The sequence below is a fragment of the Bolinopsis microptera genome, chromosome 2 (genome assembly GCF_026151205.1).
Source record: "Bolinopsis microptera isolate Bmic1 chromosome 2, MBARI_Bmic_1.0, whole genome shotgun sequence".
Classification (NCBI taxonomy): domain Eukaryota; kingdom Metazoa; phylum Ctenophora; class Tentaculata; order Lobata; family Bolinopsidae; genus Bolinopsis; species Bolinopsis microptera.
In genome coordinates, this window is record NC_087073.1 from 18,752,666 (window position 1) to 18,777,945 (window position 25,280).

The following is a 25,280-nucleotide window of genomic DNA, read 5'->3' on the forward strand; positions in this document are numbered from 1 at the left end:
AGATGATCCAAGTCATTAACGGAGTTCAAAATAATATGCTCATATGAAATCATATTATCGCATGTAGTTTACGACAAACGTACTATAGCATATAGAAGGTCTGCAAGCTCTTGAAGTTGACTCTTGAGTCTTCTTTAATAATAATAATGATTAATAATAATAATGATTAACAACAATATCACAACTTGTTGGACATCGTCGGCCCCATAACCGGTATAATATTAAGCATCAATGGATTTATGATGCACCCAGCCGGAGGAGGCAGGTACATGTGAATCCGTGCGAGAAATTGAGGCGAATGGTGCTTTGATAATAATCATATCAGCATTATGTCTTGATGTCGTGAGATCGGCAAAACAAACGCTTTACATCAATAAAAGATCGTAATACCACTTTTGAAATTAAGAGGAAACTCATCAAAAGCGCGCATGTTATTACCAGTTTATGTAGATTCAATGGTGAAATGTGAGTATACAGGAATTTGTTAATTGGCGCCTCTTCCACAACAAATCTTCTAAGCCTCTTTTACAGCCTGTTTACTGACCACTCATCGCGCTCCCATCTTTTCTAATAACCGGCCACAGGATGAGGTGATATGAGTCATAGAATATACACACAGGTATATACACACAGTTTGAGTTATATACACACAGTTATAGTATATACACTTAGTGTATGCTGTGTAAACATTGCCGTGCCGAGAGTGGAATCGCGTGATGGCACTTCAAGACTCAGTACCTAAACTTAACGAAAAGAGGTAACCAAAATGATCTAGAATGATCTAGAATGATCAGGAATGATCAACAACACAGCGGAATAAATTGCAAACCTCACAGCTTCAGGTTGAACACATAGACAATTGGTATTGGTCAACAGATTCAATGTGCTTAATATAAACCTCCGCACCACCGGGAACTGTGTACGGCAGCATGCGGGTAGGTACTACTAGGTACTACACAAGATCGTATATAAATAGATTCACGTTCCTTTACACCAGTGCAGTGTGATAATGCCGACGGTTGATAGTATGATGCTGAATATGCAGCAACTCGGGTCGTGTTGTGTTTTGTGTTACACAGAATACTACACGAACCGAGCCTCTCAATACTATCAACCATCATCAAACTAATCATATCACGGAGAGACAAGCAACGTTAATTCACATTTAAAACCAAGAAATCACGATATACAGGAAGAAAGCACCATGGGGACTAACACCTAACTAAGATGTAAGCATATCTTAACAATCCAAGACAGATCGACAAAATATCGTTACAATAGATACGAGCGTCGAGCATAGTGGACACAGTACTGCGAGCTCATCTAACATGCTCATCAGGGACTATTGGCTGCACGCATTTCATTCAAATGAGAGCCAATCTTGTGTCCCTGATCAACATGTCTGATGACTTTTCCTCCAGGCTTCACCTTCCCCCTATTGATTAATAGGGTCTAAAAATACGGTATCCGTAATGAGGGACTCCGCCATTTAATCGATCGGTCGATTATGGGATAGATTAAGATTGCAACAGTACCCTGACCTGGTATCTAAATTTAGAACTGATTGTAGTGGAAAGAAGGATTAACTTTGTGTTTGTGAGAGGTGGTGCAGACGTCCCGGTTCAGTAAACTTGATGTAGACAGTAGACTGTAAGTAATTCTATAATTCGTGATCCTTGGGGACGTTGTCAATTTCCTGGATTTTCACCTTGTATCATCCGGTCTGCTGAAAGGATATGACCGAATGTTGTCCTGGTGATTTGGTTTCGATACTATATCTAGGGTGGTCTTTTCAGTTTTCAGTTAGTTACGCATCGTGCATTGATTATTAGCATATTTAACATTTTTGAAATATTCCTCCCCAGGTAACAAGATAAAAGCTGTCCTTTGAAAATGTGACAAATAATATTTCCGGATAAGACAATCCGATTCTCAATAACACATGAACCGATTTTGAATTACAAAATATGGAGTACTCCTGTTTTAACATTACAAATTAAATACAACGCAGAATGAGTTCTGATTTTTCAGAGATGATCTTGATTTTAAATATTTAACCAAACAAATATTTTAAAATTAATTAGAAACGTTAAGAAAACCGGTTGTCTTTAATTAGTCCCAGAAGAAACGAAATTGTAATACAGAAATTTTCCAGCTGAAAATTATATTACATTGTTTCGTGGAGCATATTTTGACGGTAATTTGAAACATCAGACTTTTGTACTCTGCCATCTTATAAAAGATATTACATCAAATTTGGGAAATTTATATATCTTCAATAAAGAAATGAAGGGATTAACTATCATTAAATTTAAACAATAAGACTTATACAGTCACTACGCACTAATTTATCATAAGAAACATGGACAACCGCGAAATATCACTCCAATTAAATGATAATAGATGCACTAATATCATAAACAGAATGTAAGCATTTTAAAAACCGTACTTTCAGGAAGTAGCAGTCGTAACCATGGGAATCTACATGGTCAATCAGACGAATAGACATTCGCGTCAAAGTTCCGAGATCTAAATCTTTTGAACATTTCACGTCACACACAACTCCTAATAGCAAACACCTAATAACAACTAGCAAGCAAGGTCCTAGACTGTCCTATACCTAGTGTCACTTTCCATCTAACCTATGTTAAACTAAAGGTTCAAAACATGTCACCTACAAAAAGTGAAAACTTGATTAGAACCTTCTGTAAACTTGTTGGTTCAAGTTTTCAGTTTCGCTCCAGATTTGTGCTTTAAAGGATTGCCACTGTCGTTTTCACCTCATTCCTTTTGGCCAATTATTGCAAATAAAACCTTTTAAAACTTTTGCAAATTTTTAGGTCGTTCAAATATAACGTAATTAATTTTTGGCCAATTGACTCCAAATTTTATATCTTATTTCTCATTGCTCATTTTTGACGTTTTTGCCAGTGAAACAAAAAACAACAGTGGTAACCCCTTAGTTTTGACCAACCATGTTGTATCAATTCCGATTAGTGTCACACCCTACTTCTATGAAATGACCTACACTCATGAAATGACTTAATCGTTAATAAATCTAGACAAATTAAGGATTTAAACATTCATCAAAAGCATAATAATGAGTTTTGTAATTAGTTCGGTATCTTTTCAATTTAAAATAAATTTCAAGCTCATTATTATCATCATTACAGAAACTTTAAATTCAATATCATTATAAAATATCAAATTTAACTCTTTAAAATAATACTAAAATGTTCAATAGTTTCAAATTATAATAAGTTTGTGTCTGTGTCACATTTAACGACTGGTGATGGTGACTCGTCAGGTCTTGTTCGGCTGTACTCATTAGCGACTAATTGGCTGTATAACTCAATTAATCAACGACTAATTGGCTAGATAACACAACTAATTAGCAACTTATAAAGTTGAATGTGAACCGTTGGACTAATTCCGATCTGTAGAGATTTAAAGTCGGGGATTTCTTTTTCAATTCTCGCTAGATTCTACTCAGCCGTCTTTAACTACTCGCTTTCTGAAAAAGAGTGAGGTTAGATTTCTTCTATGTTGTTCAAGATCCTATGTTTGGAGTGAGCACTGAGTACTGAGTAGTATAATATAATAATACGTAAATTATTGATCTAGTTTTCTAGATACTCTACTCATATTAGTGGAAAGTACGGTCTTATAATTTTGCATCCAACTGATTACCCTGTCGTCACACTGTGCATTACTGCGACAATGGATCAGATAACGTAACTCTATAACAGTGGACAGATTTAAGGTTGTCGTAAGACGAATTTTGCTGGTGGTGGTGAATTCAATCTAAATAAACATGTAAACTGTAAAGGTCTGACCGCCAAACTTAAATTGTACCACTGCAGTAGTTCTACCTTATATCTGCCAGATATAAGGTAATTGCACTTGCAGTTTAAGAGGCATTTAATTGTATCATTTATTTATCCGGAAAGTATGATTCCAACGTGACTAAGCTACTTCAAAGTTTCATAATAACTTAATTTGAAAGCTAGGGTAAGGTTCATTCGATCATGAGGTCAAGTCGCATGCTTATGGAAATCGTATGTGCGCGGCTCGACGGCCACGCACGTGAATATTTATTTCTCAGCTAATATAATTAAGCTAGCTCAGCTAGCCACGCCAGCTCGGTCTCATAATTCTACACGGAAAAGTTCTGCGCGCCCTCCTTAAAAGTGATATAACATTTTGCAATCTCAGCTCCAATCAGTAAGACGGAATAATTGGAGCTGAAAAAAAGGGTATCTTTCCAAGAAATTGTTTAATTATAGAAGTTTTGTTTCTCAAGGATCTATTCAAACCCCGACCAAATGCAAACCAAAAACAAACAAAACCACAACTGTGAAATTGTGGGGCATTAAGTACCATGGCACTATGTACTGAAGCGTGTAGTCATGGAGCAGGACACCGGAACTAATTTGGTTTAATAATTAATTGATTGGATCTACAGAACGCTCCACCTTATTTCTTTATTAAAATTTTGAATTGTTCGCTAATCCAATAGCAATAGCTTTCCAAACTCGTTTGCATCGCTTCAGAACAATAAAGCAGGATGTAAGGCGACCGTGAAATTGACAAACAATGCTCATCTCCCCACTGCTTATTAATTTCCATGCTTTTTGTAACCGTTAATACCAGCTGTGACTACCCTGCTCAAAGTTGCTGGGAACACACATTAATATACCTCAGTTCGAACAAATGTACTCCTTACATTAACACTTGTCAAAGCATTTCTCTAAAAGCAGAAAGGTTTGATTCGGCAGAAAGTCTACCTCAGCTATCCTGGCTACGTCCCTGCTCAGCAGGCCAACATCTAGAACTGGAGGAGAAACTACCCACTACACTGCCGGGAGCCTGGAGGAAGTGTAAGCCTAAAACATGCCATCTAGGTCACTAGGTGTCAGGGCTGAAAATATTTCAACCAACACTTCAGAAGGTGTCATTTCCTGAACAGTTTTCAGAAAGGAGCCGACCATTCTCCTTTAATCCAAATATCTGTATCCGTCAAAATGAGAATATATCGTAAATCGATGATTTGATATAGTTTACAGTATACTCCAGTGTATGGTAGCTGAATGGTACCTCAGAAGATTCATTTGGCACTATTGCCAGGGTCTGTCCTTATTTAACCCTAAATCACAGTTTCCGATCATTGTGCTGAGTTGACTGTCTGGCCTGGACAGACTTTTTTGAAGTCCTTAGCTCTCCCCGGGCTACAGAGACCATATTCCGACAATCTTCTGGAATACTGTTATAACAGCTGCGGATACTTATATTGGAAGTTCTCCTGGACTATCGATAGGAAGATTTACAATATTAGTGGTTGGAACTAGCATATCACACACAGCCCCTCAACTTGTACTTTTTGTATATTATAATATCACATTAACAAACAGTAATGTACGTAATTACTGAACTTAATAAAGGGTTGTTGAACACGTACATTTGTACATCTGTAAGCTCATAATATTGTCCCTATTGTGCACCTTCAACTTTGTCATCCAATAATTATAACTGGTTGAATGAACCTTTTGTTGTGCTTTGTGTACACTATGTGCCCAGTACAGAACTAATATGGCCAACTGCCATAAACTAGGCCCAGTCCCAGCCCTCTATAGAGATGAAAGGCTGCCAACCAGTCCCCGCCCCAATAGAGCTGAAAGGCTGCCAAATACAGGGCCCAGTCCCCGCCCCAATAGAGCTGAAAGGCTGCCAAATACAGGGCCCAGTCCCCGCCCCCCTTTTTACAAAACGACACACCAAACATGCCCACTCCAACTCTACAGTGCACTTCTTTTTCAAAACCCACCCCATATAAGGTCACTCCAGAGTTTTACAAAAACAGGTAACTGGTACACAGGGCTATTAGATCACTACGAGAAGTTTCGTACAAGAGTTGGACTCGCCGAGTGACGGATAGTGTCAGCAGAGTGCGTCACGTACGGAGGCCTGTCAGAACATGTTGCATGAATATTCAATAATATGTGCAGTGCACAGATGTGTCAATGTTTCTTAAGGAGATGTGTACTTAGTTCTCGTTTGAACTCTGCAGAAACCTATTTGCACGTGATGCACCCACTCACATAGGTGTGGCGGTGTTTGACTGTTTCCAGCGCATTTCCTAATCCAGTCAATTTCTGGACCCTAAACTTAGCGTGATTCAGTCAACTTTTAGAAGATAGAACCCGTACAAAGTCCAAAATTTTTACTCTAAAATTTAAATATCATATAATATAATAATATATATACAGCAAAACCTGAAGGGTTAAAAAGATATTCTTACCTGTTGGGAGAAGGTCTGTCTGAATCTTAATTCCGTGTAAGCGTCAATGCAGGCAAACGTATCCGTGATAATGTTGTTATAGAGACTCGTCTTATCAGTCTGAAATGTAAACAAATCTGTTATAATAATGTTATAATATGTCATAATAACCCCACATAATGTTGCATAATAGGCACATAATTGTGATTTACACCATAACACCATGTAAGTTGATTGATTGATTATTATGTCTGTCATTATGTATTAAATGTGCTGCTGAAACTCATCGGGCGGAGGATTCTCCTTGTCAATATAGTTTAGAGCTCAGGAAAGGTCTATAAATAATGCTGTTGCTACATGCTGAATATAATACGTGTCTCTACACTGTGATGATTGGTCTGAAGAGTGATGTAAGAGTGGGGAGATTGCCGGCTAAGAGTGGGGGGAGAATGGAGATTGCCTGCTTGTCCGTGCCTTGGACCAACTTGATCTGACTACTTGACTAGGCAAGTAGGCACACGCGACTTGTAGATCTTTTAAACAACCAGAGATCAGATACAGTGTAACAGTGTTACTGCCTTTGCGGCACACAATCATTTTGATGTTTCAGAAATTTTCCGGCCAAAGTTTGATGAAACTTTAGGGAGGTCAAAATAAGTCATTACCAGGAATAGGATCCTCAGTCGGTATTGAGACATTTATATGAGATATGATATCTGGGTGCAGGGATTATGCTGCACACCGCGCACCACACTGCACCTGACTGCACTGCGTGTCACACTGCACCTGACTGCACTGCGTGTCACATCTGTGCCACACCATACAAAACACTTATCACATATATCTTAACTAGTATCCATTGTAGAGAGAGAGAGAGAGAGAGCGGGCTCCAAAGGGAGGGGTTACACAGCAACTGCAAGACTTTACTGACAGCACAGGTGTAATAAACTCAAGGTAAAGCACTTGGCTCACTATCAACTTTTTTACGTCAACAGTGCACGTGATAGGTTTTTGAGCCGCGCAGCAGCCGATAAAGGGCTCACGTGACCGATACGTATCCGTCACGTGACCCCTATATAAAGCCATTAGTTTAACTATTGCCAGCGTTTTCTGGTATGATATGATATATCTTATATAAGAAATATCTAGATATATTAAATCAGGAGGGTAGGACCGGTCGGAGAAGCTGCACTATAGATAGTGCCGGGATACATTCAGAGAGACTAGGATAATTCTACAAATATGTTCAAATACCATACCATACATGTTGACAAATTTTGGAATACCGGGAATAAGTAGCTTGCGGTGTTGTTAGCTCTCAGTGTGTTCGACACAAATTACAGATATTCGGAAATCGGAGATCTGTCCGTTCATACCAAATGTTTGGGGTGCAGTAAATATATTTAGATATATTCAGAGCATTTCTTTTTGGTTGACTGTATAGAGCTATGGAGATGACAAATTTGGCCATGACACCGATGGAAGAAAAGGCTAATTCAGTATATTATGTTGGAAAAAGAGTCACCCAACCTGAAGAAACTGTTCTGAAGGACAACCGTATACACACCTGTCAGCTGCCCAACCAGAATCTTCATGCAAATCCAAGTACATTTACCGATTCTTGAGAAGTGCAGAGAGTCGAGCAAGATATCCAAAATGAAGTCTTTCTTAATTTCTAAAATTCCATGAATTCTATGACTCGCATTATAATGACAAGGTCATGATGACCTTTACAGTTTACAAGCTTGATTAACGATTATAGCTTCTGTCTCCAAGTCTTTTTTTAATTTCATGCTTTCATATGTGTCCCCGAAGCCATCTAACTACAACTAAGCTCGCTCAGCTGTATTTTTGACAGGAAGAAGTAAACACGGCATTGTGTGTCATAGCAGAGAACTTGCCCCACCCAAAGCTTTAAGCGGGGTTGCAGAGCTTCAGATCTGTTTAAAGTTGTAGCTTACTTGCAAGAACCAAGGATTGGGGTAAAGAAGTGCGTTTACTACGCCTGAACCCATATTTAGGTTCAGCTTATCTCAAGTCTGCTAACGCTGATAATCCTAATAATATAACGAATATTGTAAGTTGAAGAGTTTGCCTAAGTTCTGTAGACATTACATGGACTGGTGGAAAACGATTTGTAGAATCTGGCTCATATTGGATAATGACGTGTGACCGTGCGATGACCTCCTAAATGATATAATGCATGATAATTGAGGTGTTAAGATCCTCAAGAATATGACAACTTGCCAAATGCTGCAACAATTTGTCTCGATAATTTTAAAATCAAAATAAAGATGCCATGCACGTAGAACACATATAAATGTTATATATAAATCATTAAAATCAAACCAAATCTCAACAAAATGTCAACAGAATCTCAACAAGCCAGACAGAAGCTCACCTCGTACTCGTTGTTCATCTGTTCGAGGGTGCTGAGGTAAAGTTTCAAGTCCTCCTCGGTTTCATGGGTGGCCGCTTGTGTGCTGTTCAGGTTTCGGCTGGTCGTGTCTGCTGCTGAGTGACGGTTCTGAGATTTGCCTCGTCGTGAGTTTCGCAGCACCACTGTGTCACCTGGAAATGGTGGATTTAGAAACATTGGGAGGGAGCTTTTTGTTATCGATAATGCATAAATTATCGATATCAAAAAATGAATTTGTTATAAATAAATTTGTCAATATTCTAAGAAATCCTATAGTAGCCGGTAGCAACAAAAGATGAATTTTGATAAATCGTGACTCTAAGGAGTGCCCCGGAAAAGATCGGTCGCTATTTGAGACTATCAGTCTATATGTTTCTCTGTAGGCAATTGTAAGGGTACTTTGCGCGGGAGTAAACCACTTGATAATTTGTAATTATAGGACTGCTAGAATTTCGATAAAACGTGATTTTAAGGAGTGCCCCAGAGGCCAGAGAAGATTGAATTTCGGACAATCAGTTAATATGTCATTTGTAGGCGATTGTAAGGGTACTTTTTGTGGGAGTATTTGATAAGATAAACGGATAATCCACTAAGTAGAGAAGACACTAAGGAGTGCCCGTGATAATGAAACATAAAGAAAATGAGATAATATGTAACAACTTCTTGACATTTGAAGTGGAAAGTATAAGATAATAAGTAACAACTTCTTGACATATGAAAAGTGGTGATTATGTAATGCTGTATAACTGTAGGCAATTCATAACGGTGGGCAATTCGAGAAGTTCTTCTTATCGCAATTTTATTGCAACGGCTTCTCGGTTAAACTTCCATAATTGGTCATTTTTCTCCATGAATTTCGCAAAAACAGTTGAAAATGGTATCACGATAAATATAACTAAAATGACACGTACCAATGGTATAATTCTGATCCTCCAAATCCCTGAGCTGGTCTTGGTACGTGCTCACCATCTGCCGCTCCTCCTTGAGCTGCGCTTTCAGGTGCTCCTTCATGTAGCGCAGCGCGTCATTGCGCGCTTGCACCCACACATACGACTGAACAAGCTCGTCTCTCACTAACTGGAGGTTTTTGTCGATGGAAGCTTGGTCCACTTCTGGTTCTGCTTTATTGGAGTTATTGGACAGGGCGTTCAGTTCTTCTTGGGTTGGGATCTTGGTGTTTCTGCAGAATTGATTATATTCGTGAATGGCTTACAACTTCTGTAATGTGGTTTAATGCGCCTTAGTCCTAAACACAATGTCTGTTGAATGGTTCAGTGAAAACAATAGCTAAAAATACAATCAGACGTAATTGTTGACATCTCTTTCCAATAAAATGACGTGCTTCTATTACGTAATACATCGTTTAAGCCGTTTTATCCAAGTGCTGACTTATAATCGATTGAATATCCAAGGGTAAAGTTTGCTACAATTAACATTTTAAACGCTGTGAAATTTAACAGGAAACAAAAAAGGAAGGTGAAAGAAGTTCAAATTTTAAACACCAAATGGAAAACATCGGTTGGTAAATTCGAGAATAAAATTTAACCAAAACAAAATTATGTAATGTAAATGTATTTTACTTGGAACATGTAATGTGGAAAGTTTTGTTACTTACGGGTCTAGGATGACGCCGGGGAAGAGTTGCTGTGCGTTCTCGCAGAGACACCTCAGAAGAGTGTTGGAGATGAGAAGGGTGGGGGAAAGGATGATGATCAGGTTGGACAGTGTCATCTTGTTCTGTTTCTCCTGCAACAATTTCAACTTAGGGTTGGGTAAAATGTTGGAATTAAATTTTTACGGGTGAATGGGAACGTTGGGTTATAACTTGCATTTAAAATCAGAACTCAGGGTTGGGTTGAACATACTTAGGGTTAAGTTGCTGATAGGAGGTTTTTCATGGGCGTACGGGGAGCGAGTTTTAACGTCGATTTAAAATATAGCTGTAAATTTCATTTAAGTTTGTGGGAGTTACTTTTAAAATTTCAAACAAGCTGACAACCTTGTAATTCCCAGGCAGCTAACTTTAAGTGGCTTTTACTGTTTACACCATGCAATGTGGACACTAACGTTCTGCCCACAATCAAACTATTTAGCATACTAATGTCAAATAACTAGCATACTTATTACTTATCTTATATTATCTTGTTTGAATTAATTTAAACTTTGGTTCAAACATAAGCATCCCGGACCACATCTCGCGGTAAGTTTGTTTATCACGTTTATATCAAGTTATTCCCACCTTTACTAACAACTACTTAATGGGTACTCAGCAACTCCTTGCGGAATGCTGCTTGTCCTTGTCACCAGCATGTAGGTTAAGATAGCGGCACCCAGCTCTTAGTGCCATATAACCAGCTTCATGTTTAAACCTCTTAACAGATCTAATTTTGGATAACGTTATTTTTAGTCCCAGTTAAGCCGGACAGAGGGTCTAAACTTGCACTTGTACAAATTTGGCACGGGTTCCCAAGGTTTCGCAATTTGGGTGTCTTTATCCCGATGATCTAAGTGAATAAATCTTACAAACAAAACGTGTTGCACGCTTCGACATCTCTATACAGAAACAGGGTCAATGAACGTGCCGAACGTTGAAAATCAGATCACCTTCAAGTGCTGATGACTCATTTGGGACGCTTCTCACAAATTTGAGTGTCATCATTTTCCACTTTACTGTGTCTACTGGCCATGGATGAATATGGCCTTCCTGAAGGTTCTATACCAATGAGCTTGCCTCAAATCACAGGCACTGCTAAGTACACACGGTAGCGCTGACTTCTGAATATATCCCGTAAACAGAAGTTAGGGGGTTTTGCGCCCGGCACAGGGCGAAACCATACAATTCCCTCTGATCACGAGGAATAATATATCATTCATTTAATGATTTTGTAGTTAGATATTATAATGGAGGATAATATATGAGAGTGGAGCTAGGTAACATCAGGAAGGTAGAGTCTGATAGAGACATGTTTGTTGGCCGGTGCCAGGTGAAAAGGGAAGCTACTCAGCTAATGATCACGGATCTGAGGGAGGCACTAACTTCTCTGCAGACACGCGGAACTTGAGATTCTGTTCCACTCAATTAACTTAGTCGTTATTGTTGTACAAAGAAAAACTTCTTCCAGGTAGAACCGGGCACAAACCTTCTTCCAGGAAGGGGGTTCTACCTTAAAAGGGGAGCTGGGAAGCCTAGAAAACCTCCAACAAGTGCCGACCCTCACATTGAGCCAACAATATTTCCTTGAATGGAAATAATAATATTCAGTCTGGAGCTTCTGTTCTTCTGAACCAAAACTAAGCCTCTCATTCCTTGACATCTCAGCTTTGTTTCTAGAGTCGGGCCTGAGATAATCTGATGTACAGCCGCTCTACTAACCATACTGTTAACCACCATAGGCTCTATTCAGCAGATCTCAGTACAATGCCGGTATATTCAAACCTTTCCATATGTCATTTGATATATTCACCAATTATCTTCGTCTCGGCTCTCCCTCACTCGCCCTCCACTTAGCTTCATTTAGGATCACGCCAGTGGCTAGACCTTCACCATGACATCCATGTAGAGCTCCACAACCACTCCTACCCTTCAATTTAACCACAAACTCACCCCATTGGTTCAACCAAGTAAAGTTGACAGGGTCAAATAATCAACCACAATAATATGGCCACGCCACTGGAGAGAGAAATAAAGAGAAAGAGAGAGCGCTCCATTTAAATAGCATATAAATTATATGTGATGCTGAGAGTGGATATGTGATGCACACAGCGAGCATAATATGTGATGCACACAGAGCGAGGAGAGTGGATATTATACCACACACCAGCGTCAGTCCGTGACATGTGCTCATGTAAATTGATGCTACTAAAGATATGGTGTATCTTAGTGCTTGTGTACGTGTGTGTGTGTGTGGGTGAGTTGGAGGAGATAAATATAATCCCGGCTACAATTATTGTGGGGATTCCCTTAAATTATAATACACTCGCCGCTCATTTGCACGGACATGCACTGCAGACACTATCTGGAGGTTTATTAATTATATACGAGCTATCTCCTTGACACAAACTATATTTCACTGCATACAGACACTAGCTGCTATCTCAATTTATGATGATTATATTTATAATTTATAATATACTCCTATAACCTATTCTATCTTGATAAACTCTGTTTTACAGACACTAGCTGCCAGATTCACCAGATCCGCTGGTGACCATTCCGTCATTCAACACGTTCTGTATATGTTTTGATACCACTTATAATGGTGGTGATACGGTACTGATTAGCAGGATGAACCGTGTTGGATATCACACCTTCGTCTACCAATATAGAGATATAATTATGTTCCACTTGGGCTGATTATTGTTATTATATCAGAGCTCTCCCAGGTTTAGAGAACATGTTCTCCTGTCCTCCCTGGTATAATATCTAGGATCATGTTATTATCCCCAGTAAACTGTGGTTATAATCAGCCCGGGGGACGTGTTGAAAGGTGCTACTCAAAGTCAGGTTTAGAAGCAGTGGTTTGTGGCGTCTGCAGTAGAGCGAGTACAGTGAGTGCCAAGTTCTGTAGAAATCAAAACAGAGTCCTCTTTCTCTGAGAAGTGATGTCAGAGGGTGTCGAGACGTGGTGTGAGGGTGTCGAGACGTGGTGTGAGGGGAGGCTCTAATGATGTGACAACAGAGTGGGGGACATAGTCTCGGTTTAGGGGCCGGGCATGGAAATATTTAATATCTCGAGAACATTCTACAGAACATTCTACAGACTAGTTACTAGTAGTAAATTGTAAGATAAAGTTACAGTAAGTATCTACTGCAATATTCAATCTATCGAGAAAATTCTACAGAACATTCTATAGACTAGTAACTTAACAAGTTGTACTTGTAAGATAAAGTTGCGGTAAGTATTTACTCAGTTTAAATTTAAGTTAAAGTAACTTGTATCTACTCAGTTTAAATTTTGAATTACTGCGTAAAGTAGCGGGTGTAGAGTAACAGACTTTAATTCTAAGGTGTGACCTTAATATTGAGGGAATAAACTAGAAACTAGATTTTAACAACTTCAACAACTACTTATCTTCTCTGACCCAAGGATTATTTGTTAAATTTAACCACGCTCCGGTCAACATATTATAATAATAGCTCACCAATCTAGGGAATATAACAAGACTCATGAGTATTATAGTGTACACGTGTGAGTACACCCATTAAAGGTGTGATCCAAGATAACGCAGTTCATACAAATTGTTACACTTGCTACCAAATTGCTAATTTTATATGTGCAGCACACACGTACACCAGAAATTTGTTTATATAATAACTGCGTTCATTGACAGACAGTATTAGTAGACACGCTCGCGTGATAGATAGATACTATGTTGTTGGGCCCACATTTCCTAACAAGACAACACATATATGGTTTAAAGTGTGTTTACAAGTTATATTCTGTGCTAGCCACTTTGCAGTGCCACAACCCTCATAATTTACACAACTCAAGTTCTAGCTGGTCTCAGTCTGAGAGAGATAGCTATTATAACAAGTACTTGATAATATTACACTAAAGAATTTTCTAAAGAATGTTAATTTACACATCGTGTAAAAGGAGTGTGAACCCTGTGCCAGCTAACTTTTACAGCAGATAATGAGCTTAAGGTACACACACGTGACACGCCCACGTGACACGACCACGTGACACGACCACGTGACACGCCCACGTGACACGACCACGTGACACGACCAGAGATCGAGAATGATATGCACGTTGATTAACAGTACGGGGTTCCTATAACTTGGGATCTAGTCATTGTGTACATCAAGCTACATCTCCAGCACATTCATTTAACCCATTCTTCATAATCACATGTTAAAAGGGTAAAATAAGTCTCGTGACGAAAGTCTAGAACCGCCCCCCCCCCCCCCCTCTACATTCCATCTTTACTCACATGCTGAGAGACATGGTTGATGTGGAGACAAAGCCAGGCGAGGGTAGCGTAGTGTTCCGCCGGGAGTTGTCTCAACATGGCACACAGGATAGCCGTCCTCTGCTCACTGTCCTCGTACTCTGAGATTAAACACAAGGTTACATTTTTATAAGGGTTCAACCTGATCTGGGAAACGTCATTGTTTCCTGATTAGTGTACTTTGATTGAAGTATTTTTAATTTTATTTCAGCAAATTAGATAGAGATAATTACAAGACAAGTGTACTTTTACCCCGCTGTAAAGGAACAAGTACATAAAATTTACTCCTCATGTTAAAAACAAAAGGTTTTTCCTTTTTTTCTCCTGGTCCATACATTTAAAAGTTTTATTTTTGGCAACGTGCCAGCCAGGGGGACACACTGCAATGAGGTAAGGGGTGTTGTTAAAGTAGCGATATAGCGCGTCCTGCTTTGTGTGCGGGGTTGCAAGTTCAGATAGTCTGATAGGTGGGCCGGAAGAGTGATGCCAGGAGCCACAACTCACCCCTGAAACCCCAACTTGGAATAGCTTTAATATTGTAGTTCAAACGTGCGAGACTTACCTCTAATTAAAGACATTCTCCAGCGAATACCTTAAATTCTTAATATATTTAACAGGATGACATACAATATTAATAACACCGTTTATGGGATTAGGTGGATGCCTACATTTTAATTGAGGTCAATTAGGTTCAATTAATGCGGTTGTAGTTTAATTCTTGGGCAGGTTTCAAGAAATTATGGTCTATGTTAAATCTATGTTAGACGTGTCTAAAACATTGTCCAATCCGTCTTTTCCTCCTTTACACATCCACGGCCGCATTTTTATACAATTTCTTCTCTTTATAACCATTTTCACAGAATAGGCCACAGTTAAAACCTCAGAATGGAAATAATCTAAAATACAAATTTGAAATCTAAAATAAGAAATATTTTAATTTACCCTGCTGGTACTAACTCTTTTAATTGATTGGTCTAACAACATGCATCATGATAATTCTGATCAAAATTAAGTATAATTTAGGCAGCATAATCGGACATTACGCCAGCTTTCAGTGTAAGCTAATATTAATATTACTCCTATTAGCCTGTATGTATCCTGATTAACACTGACAACCCAATTAGCTTAGAATACTCCATTTAGATAAGGCCGGAATCTCACCCGAACATGCAAGTATAAATTTACAGAGCGAGCATGACCAGCAGGTCATCCTTCATTATTACCGACAGTAGCTCAGTAGATTTTTATTCTGTGTTTGTAGAAGCAGAAAAGGGAGATCTTGTGCAAATTATTCCAGTAAAAACGTGATAAAATTATCGTAACCATGAATGAATCAGGAACGATTCATTTCCAACCAGGTAAACCTGTTTAAAAGATTTTCATATGGCGAATTTACGCTGTTTATAGCGAAATTTCACTGAACGACAGCTTGATATAATTGACATCTCGGTTAATCACATCAGTATTTATAAGCAATTATCAGTATTATAAACTTACGAAGGACTCCCTCGAACTGAGCACCGAGTTGCCGGGTTAGCAGCGGTTCTGGTAGCTCTCTCAGGTAGAGTTTCAGCAACATTCCCACTGTTTCTGGATCGTAGTTCGTCAGCTTCACCACTTCTCCTGGGGAGGATGGGGTCACGTGATGAAGTGTCGGAGTTTGTTTGTTAGTCAGAAAGTTTGTGACGAAGAAGACTTATAAGGAAGTTTTGGACGAATAAGAAAGTTTTGGAATAATAAAGTTTTGGGTTTGCAGAAGACATGAAAAAAATGCAAAGAAAACATGGCCAAAATATGCAGTCTCATTCCAGAGAATTTTCTTAACAAGCTGAGAATGAGGACTTGAGACATTTCTGATTATATCCTGTACGCGCACTTCATAAACCAATTAAATCCTCCTCAGTTTCGCCGCAAATCAATAAAAGTTTCATTGAAGCGGAAATTCCTGGCCTTTACACCGAGTATTTTCTGGCAACACTCCCAGGTAAGTTAAAGTAGTAACATGGCAGTAGGTTATCTCACTAGACCACAAACCATACACTTTTATTGGGCAGAAAATGGGGCGGAGGTGACCCTGTGACACTTAATTTCCTTCCAAGGTACTATCAGCCGCCCTTCAGGCCCTCAACTAGCCGCCCTTCAGGCCCTCAACTAGCCGCTCTTGAGGCTCTCAGCAAGCCGCCCTTCAGGCACTCAACTAGCCACCCTTCAGGCACTCAACTAGCCGCTCTTGAGGCTCTCAGCAAGCCGCCTTTCAGGCACTCAACTAGCCGCTCTTGAGGCTCTCAGCAAGCCACCCTTCAGGCACTCAACTAGCCGCTCTTGAGGCTCTCAGCAAGCCGCCTTTCAGGCCCTCAACTAGCCGCCCTTCAGGCACTCAACTAGCCGCCCTTCAGGCTCTCAGCAAGCCGCCTTTCAGGCACTCAACTAGCCGCCCTTCAGGCCCTCGACTAGCCGCCCTTCAGGCACTCAGCAAGCCGCCCTTCAGGCACTCAGCAAGCCGCCCTTCAGGCACTCAACTAGCCGCCCTTTCGGCCCTCAACTAGCCGCCCTTCAGGCACTCAACTAGCTGGAAGTTGGAACACAAGATAATTTCATTAAATCCAGGCCTAACTAGAGGGCTCTCATACAGGGCGGTGTCCCCAGGAATGCGCACTGTTTACACTGCTCACCTTCTGTTTGCATACCTTCCACACACTTCCACACTGAACCTACCTGGCATGGCAATCACATACTGTGATTCTATTACACATACAACATGTCGCTTCCATACCCCCGGTCGTTCAATTTCTATATTATCCAACTATTTCACGATCTTCTGGAGCCAGCATAAAGTTTCTAACAGTCACCCAACTATCACCTCCCTGGGCCGGACTAACGATCAGTCACTAATTACTGACCACGATAGACCATGTTCGTTACAGTCAGGTTCCATTCTTGCACTACACTAAAACTACTCGAGCTTGCCATTTCTGGCGCCATTTACTTTATTTAATCGCATTGAAGCTTATTACTTAATTTCGCAACATTCCCCCCGTCAATGGTTATAACTGCACCCAGCAGCACCCAATGACACCAAGTTTCATGCCTAGACTATTTTCAATCTAATCCCGCGAGAGAAAACTAGATTACCTAATGCTCTTACGACAATATGAAGCTCTACTGGGGCCACACCCAATCCAATATTAAAAAGCTCCCAAGATACATATAACATTTTAGTCTCATGATGTTGTAATCAGCTTCAACGAGGAGAAAGCATAAGTTATTCATTCAAAAACTTTAAAACCTTCTCACATTACCTCATCTAAAGGTGAATAATTAAGTGATTTAATGAGGAGATATTAGAGCCAATAATACAGCATAATAATATTCTCTTATCTGCCAAAACAAAAACTAATGATGAGGTAAGGAAGATTACTTATTAAGTTAGCATGGTGAAGAGGGAACGTTACTGGAATAGCCGAGAAAAAGAAAATTATCAAGGCTGTGACGTAAGCAGGAGCATTTATAACACCTAACCGTTTTATGCCTTATTTTGAATGTGATGATGAGGCAGGCGATCTTAGATTTCTAGAAGTTTAACTTCTTGTGCTATTTTTGGAATGTGATCATGTTCTACGTTGATGACATAAAGATGACATAACGATGACATTAGCACCACTCACCAGTGAAATGAAAGTTCCCCAGCTGTTCAGATCGATAGTTTAGAAATAAGGAATTTTGCGGGGGCCGAACTGAGAAAGGCGTCCAAGTTCAGACAGATCACGATTCTGTCATACATGTGGCAAATGATCTTTTCAATTCGCCAAATCGTGGTGGAGCTTTAAAAAATTAGAGGCCAATCGATGATCCCATGTGATGTGGCGCTCAATAGAAGATGTCAAGATATTTATGGTATGCTAGTGAGTGTAGTCTTAAGACATTATATTCTCGTGCTTGGTAAATATTATAATAATATGCAAAAGGAGTTGTCAAAGAAAAGCTCGAAATATTTTACCTCGGTTGTACATATTTTTGAGTTCGTTCAGCTTTGCCCTGAATCCTGGCACTCGGTAGATTCCTTCTCTGGTTAACGCTGCAAATAATGATTGATAAGAATTACAGAGTTCCAAAATCAGATAATCGGGATTATTGTGCATGGATCGCAAATTTTGATAATCACATTGATTTTAAACGGTCCCCAAAATAGATAGCTACAAATTAACCGCGGTGAATATCCACAGTACAGATAGACGTAGAGTCAACGACTATATTTCGCATTTCGGCTATTATCTCAAATGTCTACTTCTACTACAGGTCAGAATGTTTGTTATTTCGCAACTGATCAGATAAGTAAGATTTATTATACCTTAAAGGGCAATAACTCCAACTTTAAAATTCTCAACACTGAAGGATCGGCACAGTAAACTCGATTACAATCGGATAATGTCAACAGATACTCAACCCAGAGCATGAGGCAGTATGTGACTTTACCAGGTTACACATGAATTATTCGGTATGGGGCATTCGCTCTTTCATCAAGAAATGAAAATCAATATAAAATGTTAACAATTCTCTTACCGAAAGTTTCGATGTACATGACGCTGTCCTGAAAGACCCTACATAGGGGGAGCTTGTCACTGACCCTGCTCCTCTGAACGGCGGTCACTAGAGGCATACCAAACACGGGACCCTTAGATTGGGCAGGGGCGGCGGGTTTCTCTGGTGTTCTCTCCGAGTACACGCTCGTGATAAACTTGCGGAGTTTCTTCTTGTTCTTCTTCCTGGGAGAGAGGAGGGGGTTCAATAAAAGTAATGATTATGTACATTGTACAGGCTGAGAAAATGAATTATAGTCCAGACAGGAGGTTAGCAGTGGAGGGCAGTTTGAAGGATGTCTGAACTTAGAGGTAATTATGAGGAGAAGCAGGCTAGACAGTTCAGCTGATTCAGAACGTTAGAACACTCTGTGATGTTATCTCCGATAAAGTGACGGTGGATTTAGCTCAAGAAGCCAGGTGAGTAGCGTGTGATGGAGTATGAAGTCTATATGAAACACCAGCTGCTGAAAGCAGGGCACTCCGTTTTGAGTGCACTTTCAAGGGAGCTATGTCTGCATTTTAGTTGAAGTCAATTAGCTAATATGGAGAGGGACGTACGTCAAGATGTGTGACGGGGGGGAGGGGGGGGGTACCCCCCTGTGTGACGCAGACACTTCTCCGGGATCATATTTATAACTTTCTATTTTTGAACAGAACGGTAACATCACTCAACTTTTTTTCTGACATATCGAGCTGTCAGGACTCAGGATGGTGTGATGATTGTTAAAACAGATGTTATTATTATTAGGACGTGATGAACAAGACAGGACCAAGATAAACACCAGATCCAGGTAAGTACTATCACGCTCACACATCACCTCTCCACACTAAACAGTCACTCTTCTTAATTTACTCTTCAGCTAAACGTGTGCCCAATTTAAACATTACCGTCAGCAGCAAGACTGGCTTTGGAGATCAGTTAGACTGGACTGATTCTCCTCTTTTTCTTTGCAACAACTGTAACTTGTCAGTATGTTCCATCATTAGTGAAGATATGTGAACGTGTTCAGACTCACTACATACCAGGTGATAATTGAACACGTGTCATGGTTCGTTCCTCCCAAATTCCGGGATTTAATTACAGAGGAATTCTCCGGTGTGTTACGTTCAACATAGAATAAGGAAACATTGTTGGGTACCGACAATATGAAAATAATTCGTTACACATTGAATAGACAACAATAGATATTAAATGAAATTTCAGCACAAACAGTCAATATTTTAGACACGAAAAATTATAATTTTATAACCATAAAATACCCCATACATATGCAAAAATCTGTCCTTATTCAAAAAATTTCAACAATAATCAATATTCGCCGAATGTTCATCTAATTAGGTATGTGGAACAACGCACTGTCTCTGACGACTCGACTAGAAACCGACTCAATTTCTTCTTCAAGTGGAATGTGGAATAATGCACCGGGTCTGGCATCTTCGCTTCTTTTCAATCTGTTAGGAACATGGAATAACGCGTCGTCGCTACTTTCTAGGTTGGGAATGTGAAACAGGGCATCTTCATGTCTTTCAACGTTAGGCACGTGGAACAAAGCTTCTTCGTTATTCTTCATATTTGGAACATGGAATAGTGCTCCACTCTCTTCATCAACACTCCGCTTCATTGGAATATGGAATAAAGCTCCTGGACCTTCATCAGCCTCGCTTCTCTTCACTTTATTTGGAACATGGAATAGGGCTGCTTCGTTGCTCTCCAAGTTGGGAATATGGAATAGAGCTTCTTCATTGCTGTGCAAGTTGGGAACATGGAATAGAGCTTCTTCACTGCTTTGCAAGTTGGGAACATGGAATAGAGCTTCTTCATTGCTTTCCAAGTTGGGAACATGGAATAGAGCTTCTTCATTGCTTTCCAAGTTGGGAACATGGAATAGAGCTTCTTCGTTACTTTCCAAGTTGGGAACATGGAATAGAGCTTCTTCATTGCTTTCCAAGTTGGGAACATGGAATAGAGCTTCTTCATTGCTTTCCAAGTTGGGAACATGGAATAGAGCTTCTTCATTGCTTTCCAAGTTGGGAACATGGAATAGAGCTTCTTCATTACTTTCCAAGTTGGGAACATGGAATAGAGCTTCTTCATTGCTTTCCAAGTTGGGAACATGAAATAGAGCTTCTTCATTACTTTCCAAGTTGGGAACATGGAATAGAGCTTCTTCATTACTTTCCAAGTTGGGAATATGGAAAAGAGCTTCGTTTTCATCACTCAGACTCCTTTTCATTGGTATATGAAAAAGTGCTCCAGGCGCTGCATCATCACCCCTCTTTTGTCTGGATGCTGCTGACCTCTGCTTGTCTCTGATCTCTGATGGTAAGGGGGAGCTAAGCACAGAAATAGCTGCTAACAGCAAGGAGGGAATAACAACCGTTAGGAACTTCATTTCTCAGGCTCACTCACTGGACAACTCAATAACTGGCCTATCATCAGCAGATGTCACGGTTTTTAAGGGAACCATCCACCCTCCAGATCCTCAGCCACCATTAACACCTATATCACGGTTAATCACGCTAAAAAGCGTTCGACCCTTACTTTGCAACTTCATTACTAATGCACTGTTACCCTCATGACGAGATTGCCAGACGCCCCGGCAGCTCTCTCCCTAGACCTGAGACAGATGTCGTGGTGGCCAGGGGACAGGTATCACAGATACGGAGAAAATCTTTCTATCGGCATATTGCTAATGAGCACATTATGTCAGCTTGTCATTGACGGGGCGAGAGAGAGAGAGAGGGATGACATGTCGGCAGGTTAATCTTCATCACAAGGTAAGGAGTAAGGATCCTATAATTGGATAGTCCTTAGCAGGTGATGTAATCTCTTTACTAGATGTGATACAATAAAAACCCTCCTAGACCCCCTCGTCTTGCATCATGCCACAAAAGGATTTTTAAAGACTCCAGCCTGTCACACGTAGAAAGAGTAATGATCCCTGGCTCTTATCAAGAGTTGACGTAATGTCAGGATATGATCCAGAGAAAAGAGATCAAAGTCTCCTGTTACACAGCACGACTTAGCAATTAAAGGCCAGAACATTGGCGGACGTTTTGTATTGCACACGGATATAGTACTGTCACTCAGATCAGAGCAATAGAAAAAATGAAGTTTCGTTTGGTATTCTAAAAAAGAGTATTAACCTGTTTCGCCATACGTTGTCCATCGCTTCGTTGAGATTACATAGCATCGTGGGAACAAGTTTATATTTTCCACAACCAACGTTCCCGTTACAATGGTTAACCATGCAAACGACTTCCTTCTTAACAAATAGAATATTTAGCGTCTATTGGACAGCAGATAAAGGAAGGAACAGCTAACACAGGTGTACAAAGGTGTATGAAACAACTAGACACTGCACGAAAACAATAATTATCAGATCCAACTGTAAGAGACTACAGAAGAACTGTGAGAAAGAGAATATACAGGAAGGTAGGCATGACAGGAGTTATATTTTATACAACCATGTACACAGTTTGTGTATTATAAAGCCATTGTTAATTACTGTTTCCTAAAGACAGACCTGAGACCAACACTCTGCAACTTTTGCTAACTTGTGCACACTTTCGGAAAGAAAGTGACCTGTTCAGGCCAAGGTTACATAATATACTGCAGTACTAATTCTAATGAACTTGCGATATTATGTGCTGAGTACAAGTTGCTAATTCGGTTTCGGTCATCCCCAAAAAAGATTTTAACTTGTCAGTTTTCTCAAAGTAGGTAATTGTGGCCCTGACAGAGCCAGTATTTGATCACACCCTATTTACTCCCTTGTGTTCTATTACGTGGTAGGGTTGTAAAGCCCACTCAGGCTTACTACTTTTTCAACAAAATTCCGACAGAATTACAGCCAAAATTAGCATGTTATTTACATGTTCAGACTATGAACTATTTAGCAGAATAATCAAATGTGCTTGCAATTTGCATGTCAAGAAAGGAAGCCTACTAAACACAAATTCAACGAAACAATGTTGAATAATATTTTTAAATCCGCAATTATTCCAGAATTATAATAATTATTTTACGAAGGTCTCGAAAATTCGAACACATTAATGATATGATACGTTAACTTTGCCCGCATATGGCAACACAACAGAGCATACGATCACGATGCTATATTATCCGCCATCCGGTAACATTTATCCGTTCACACCTAAACTAAAAAGAACTATGCCAGGAATGTAATAAGCCCTAGATGTTAGCAGGTTGAAAAGAATGTAAGAAATTTGACTCACTCGTCTTTGTGAGCGTCCTGATTATCATTACTCCTCATGTCAACTGCTGCAGACGGTGCCACCACTTTCCGTCTCAGTTTCTTCGCTATATCCATCGACCTGAACAAACCGATATTATAAGACACTAATAATTAGTTGTTAAAAGAATCTCAACCTAGTGCCTTATAAATCAGCGTAACACCTTGCAGGGCTGCCGGGGTCCTACAAGTGATAATTTCAAGGATACTCTCAGTCTCCAAGTAGGTAACAAAGTTCAAGTCGGGATATGTATCAACATGCCAATGTGTGACCTGCTTACCCTAGACAGGTTCAAAATATCCTCACCTGAATTTAACATTGTCGTTTCCCCTCAGCTGGGTTGTGGTGATGTGAGGCTGATCTGCTCAAAGGGTTGTGTTCCATTAGTCGGGACATGAACTTGGGGGATTTCGGCTTTTCCATGGGACTGGGTGTGCTGCTTCCGGCACTAGAACTGCAAATATGCAATATAATTAGAATTATATCGGGTTTATGGATCGTTATAATATGAGCTGTTAAGTATTCAAGGTCAGTCTTTTCAAAAATTTTCAGCGAGAAGTTGTGCTCATGCTTTTTTTTCAAGAAGTTGCCTTAACTCAGAGGCAGCAAAAAAATGATGTATGCTGAGTATACAAGACATCTCTCAGTTGTTTTTTCAAGAGCCACTTCAAGACCACTCCTTTAAAAAGTGGGAAGCTATGAGGTAGCAAGGGATGAATGCTGCGGTAGTTGCAGTATTGGATAACTTCCATATTATATATATAATATATAAATATTATTATGATAAACTGTAAAACTACTAGACGTAATGGACTGTTGTGTGTATTTACACAGGACTAAAAAAACACTTGTAATCGTTGATACACTGCATTTACATTGACAAGGTCACAACAAATCACAAACTTAGTACTAGTAACATATATAAACTGAGAAGTGAGATCATATAATCTGAGATCAGGTAACTTTCGACAATCAATTGTTACTTAACATTCGGACATTTATACATGCGCTGCATAACACATTCAATTCTGCAGGCACTCAACAGCCATTTAAGGTATAATGGGGAACATAATACAAAATGAAGAAAAATAAAACACGAAGTGCATTTTTTACTTCAACACACCTTCCATCAGCCTCAAAGCTGGCGCTCGGATGAATTGCGCTGATCAGCGCTTTTGATGGACTAACCCCTCGCTTTTCTTTGTTTTGTTTAGTCATGTCAAGTCGTGAAAGTCAAAGGTAGCACCATGTACTGATTTTACATAGCTAACATGTAAAGCAACGGTGTGAATTAAAGTTTAAACCATAATCCAAACTTTAATATCATAACAGAAAATATGGTTCATAAAATTGAATTAAAATAAGCATTTTGAAATGATATCTAAATCTCAAAATATGAGCCGTGTTGTTGGTAAACAGATAAGTCATCTTGTAGTCCAAAAACTGATGACACAATTTATTGGAAATTACCTTAGACTTCCACATGAGTTGGACTTGAGGGCTTTGTTACTTCGTTTGAAAAAAAGCTCCATAGTTTTCATTATAAATTGAATTCATTTGTACATCTGTTTTATCTAAAGGTAATAAATTGTTATGATGGACAAATCAATCCTTTTTGTTTTTAGAAATCATGTGAGAAAATACAGAATATATATATATATATATATTATATATATATAACTCTAAAACTCTAGTCACAAGAGCAACTGCCTAAACGTGCAAATACAGAAAATACAGAGAATAAAAGAAAGGCTCGAGTTGTTGTTTCAGTATACCAAGATAACTGAAACTT

At 39.5% G+C, this 25,280-nt stretch overlaps 1 protein-coding gene across 3 annotated transcripts; it reads right to left on the reverse strand.

The window, feature by feature from the left end:
- Window positions 1-1,886: 1,886 nt before the first annotated feature.
- On the reverse strand, window positions 1,887-25,083 carry LOC134811324 (ralA-binding protein 1-like). 3 transcript variants are annotated; one of them, XM_063818100.1, is made up of 12 exons: window positions 24,959-25,083; window positions 23,795-23,942; window positions 23,471-23,569; window positions 19,212-19,414; window positions 18,649-18,726; window positions 16,149-16,274; window positions 14,634-14,752; window positions 10,312-10,442; window positions 9,608-9,876; window positions 8,679-8,848; window positions 6,299-6,397; window positions 1,887-3,514 (listed from the first exon to the last, which is right to left on the reverse strand). In XM_063818100.1, the coding sequence occupies exons 3-12, from the start codon at window positions 23,563-23,565 to the stop codon at window positions 3,500-3,502; spliced, it is 1,305 nt and encodes a 434-aa protein (XP_063674170.1). In that variant the 5' UTR covers window positions 23,566-23,569; window positions 23,795-23,942; window positions 24,959-25,083; the 3' UTR covers window positions 1,887-3,499. The 3 variants fall into 3 exon arrangements, with proteins under 3 accessions (XP_063674170.1, XP_063674171.1, XP_063674169.1); XM_063818101.1 differs by lacking the exon at window positions 24,959-25,083 and adding an exon at window positions 24,612-24,754; XM_063818099.1 differs by lacking the exons at window positions 23,471-23,569; window positions 23,795-23,942; window positions 24,959-25,083 and adding an exon at window positions 22,379-22,567.
- Window positions 25,084-25,280: the final 197 nt, after the last annotated feature.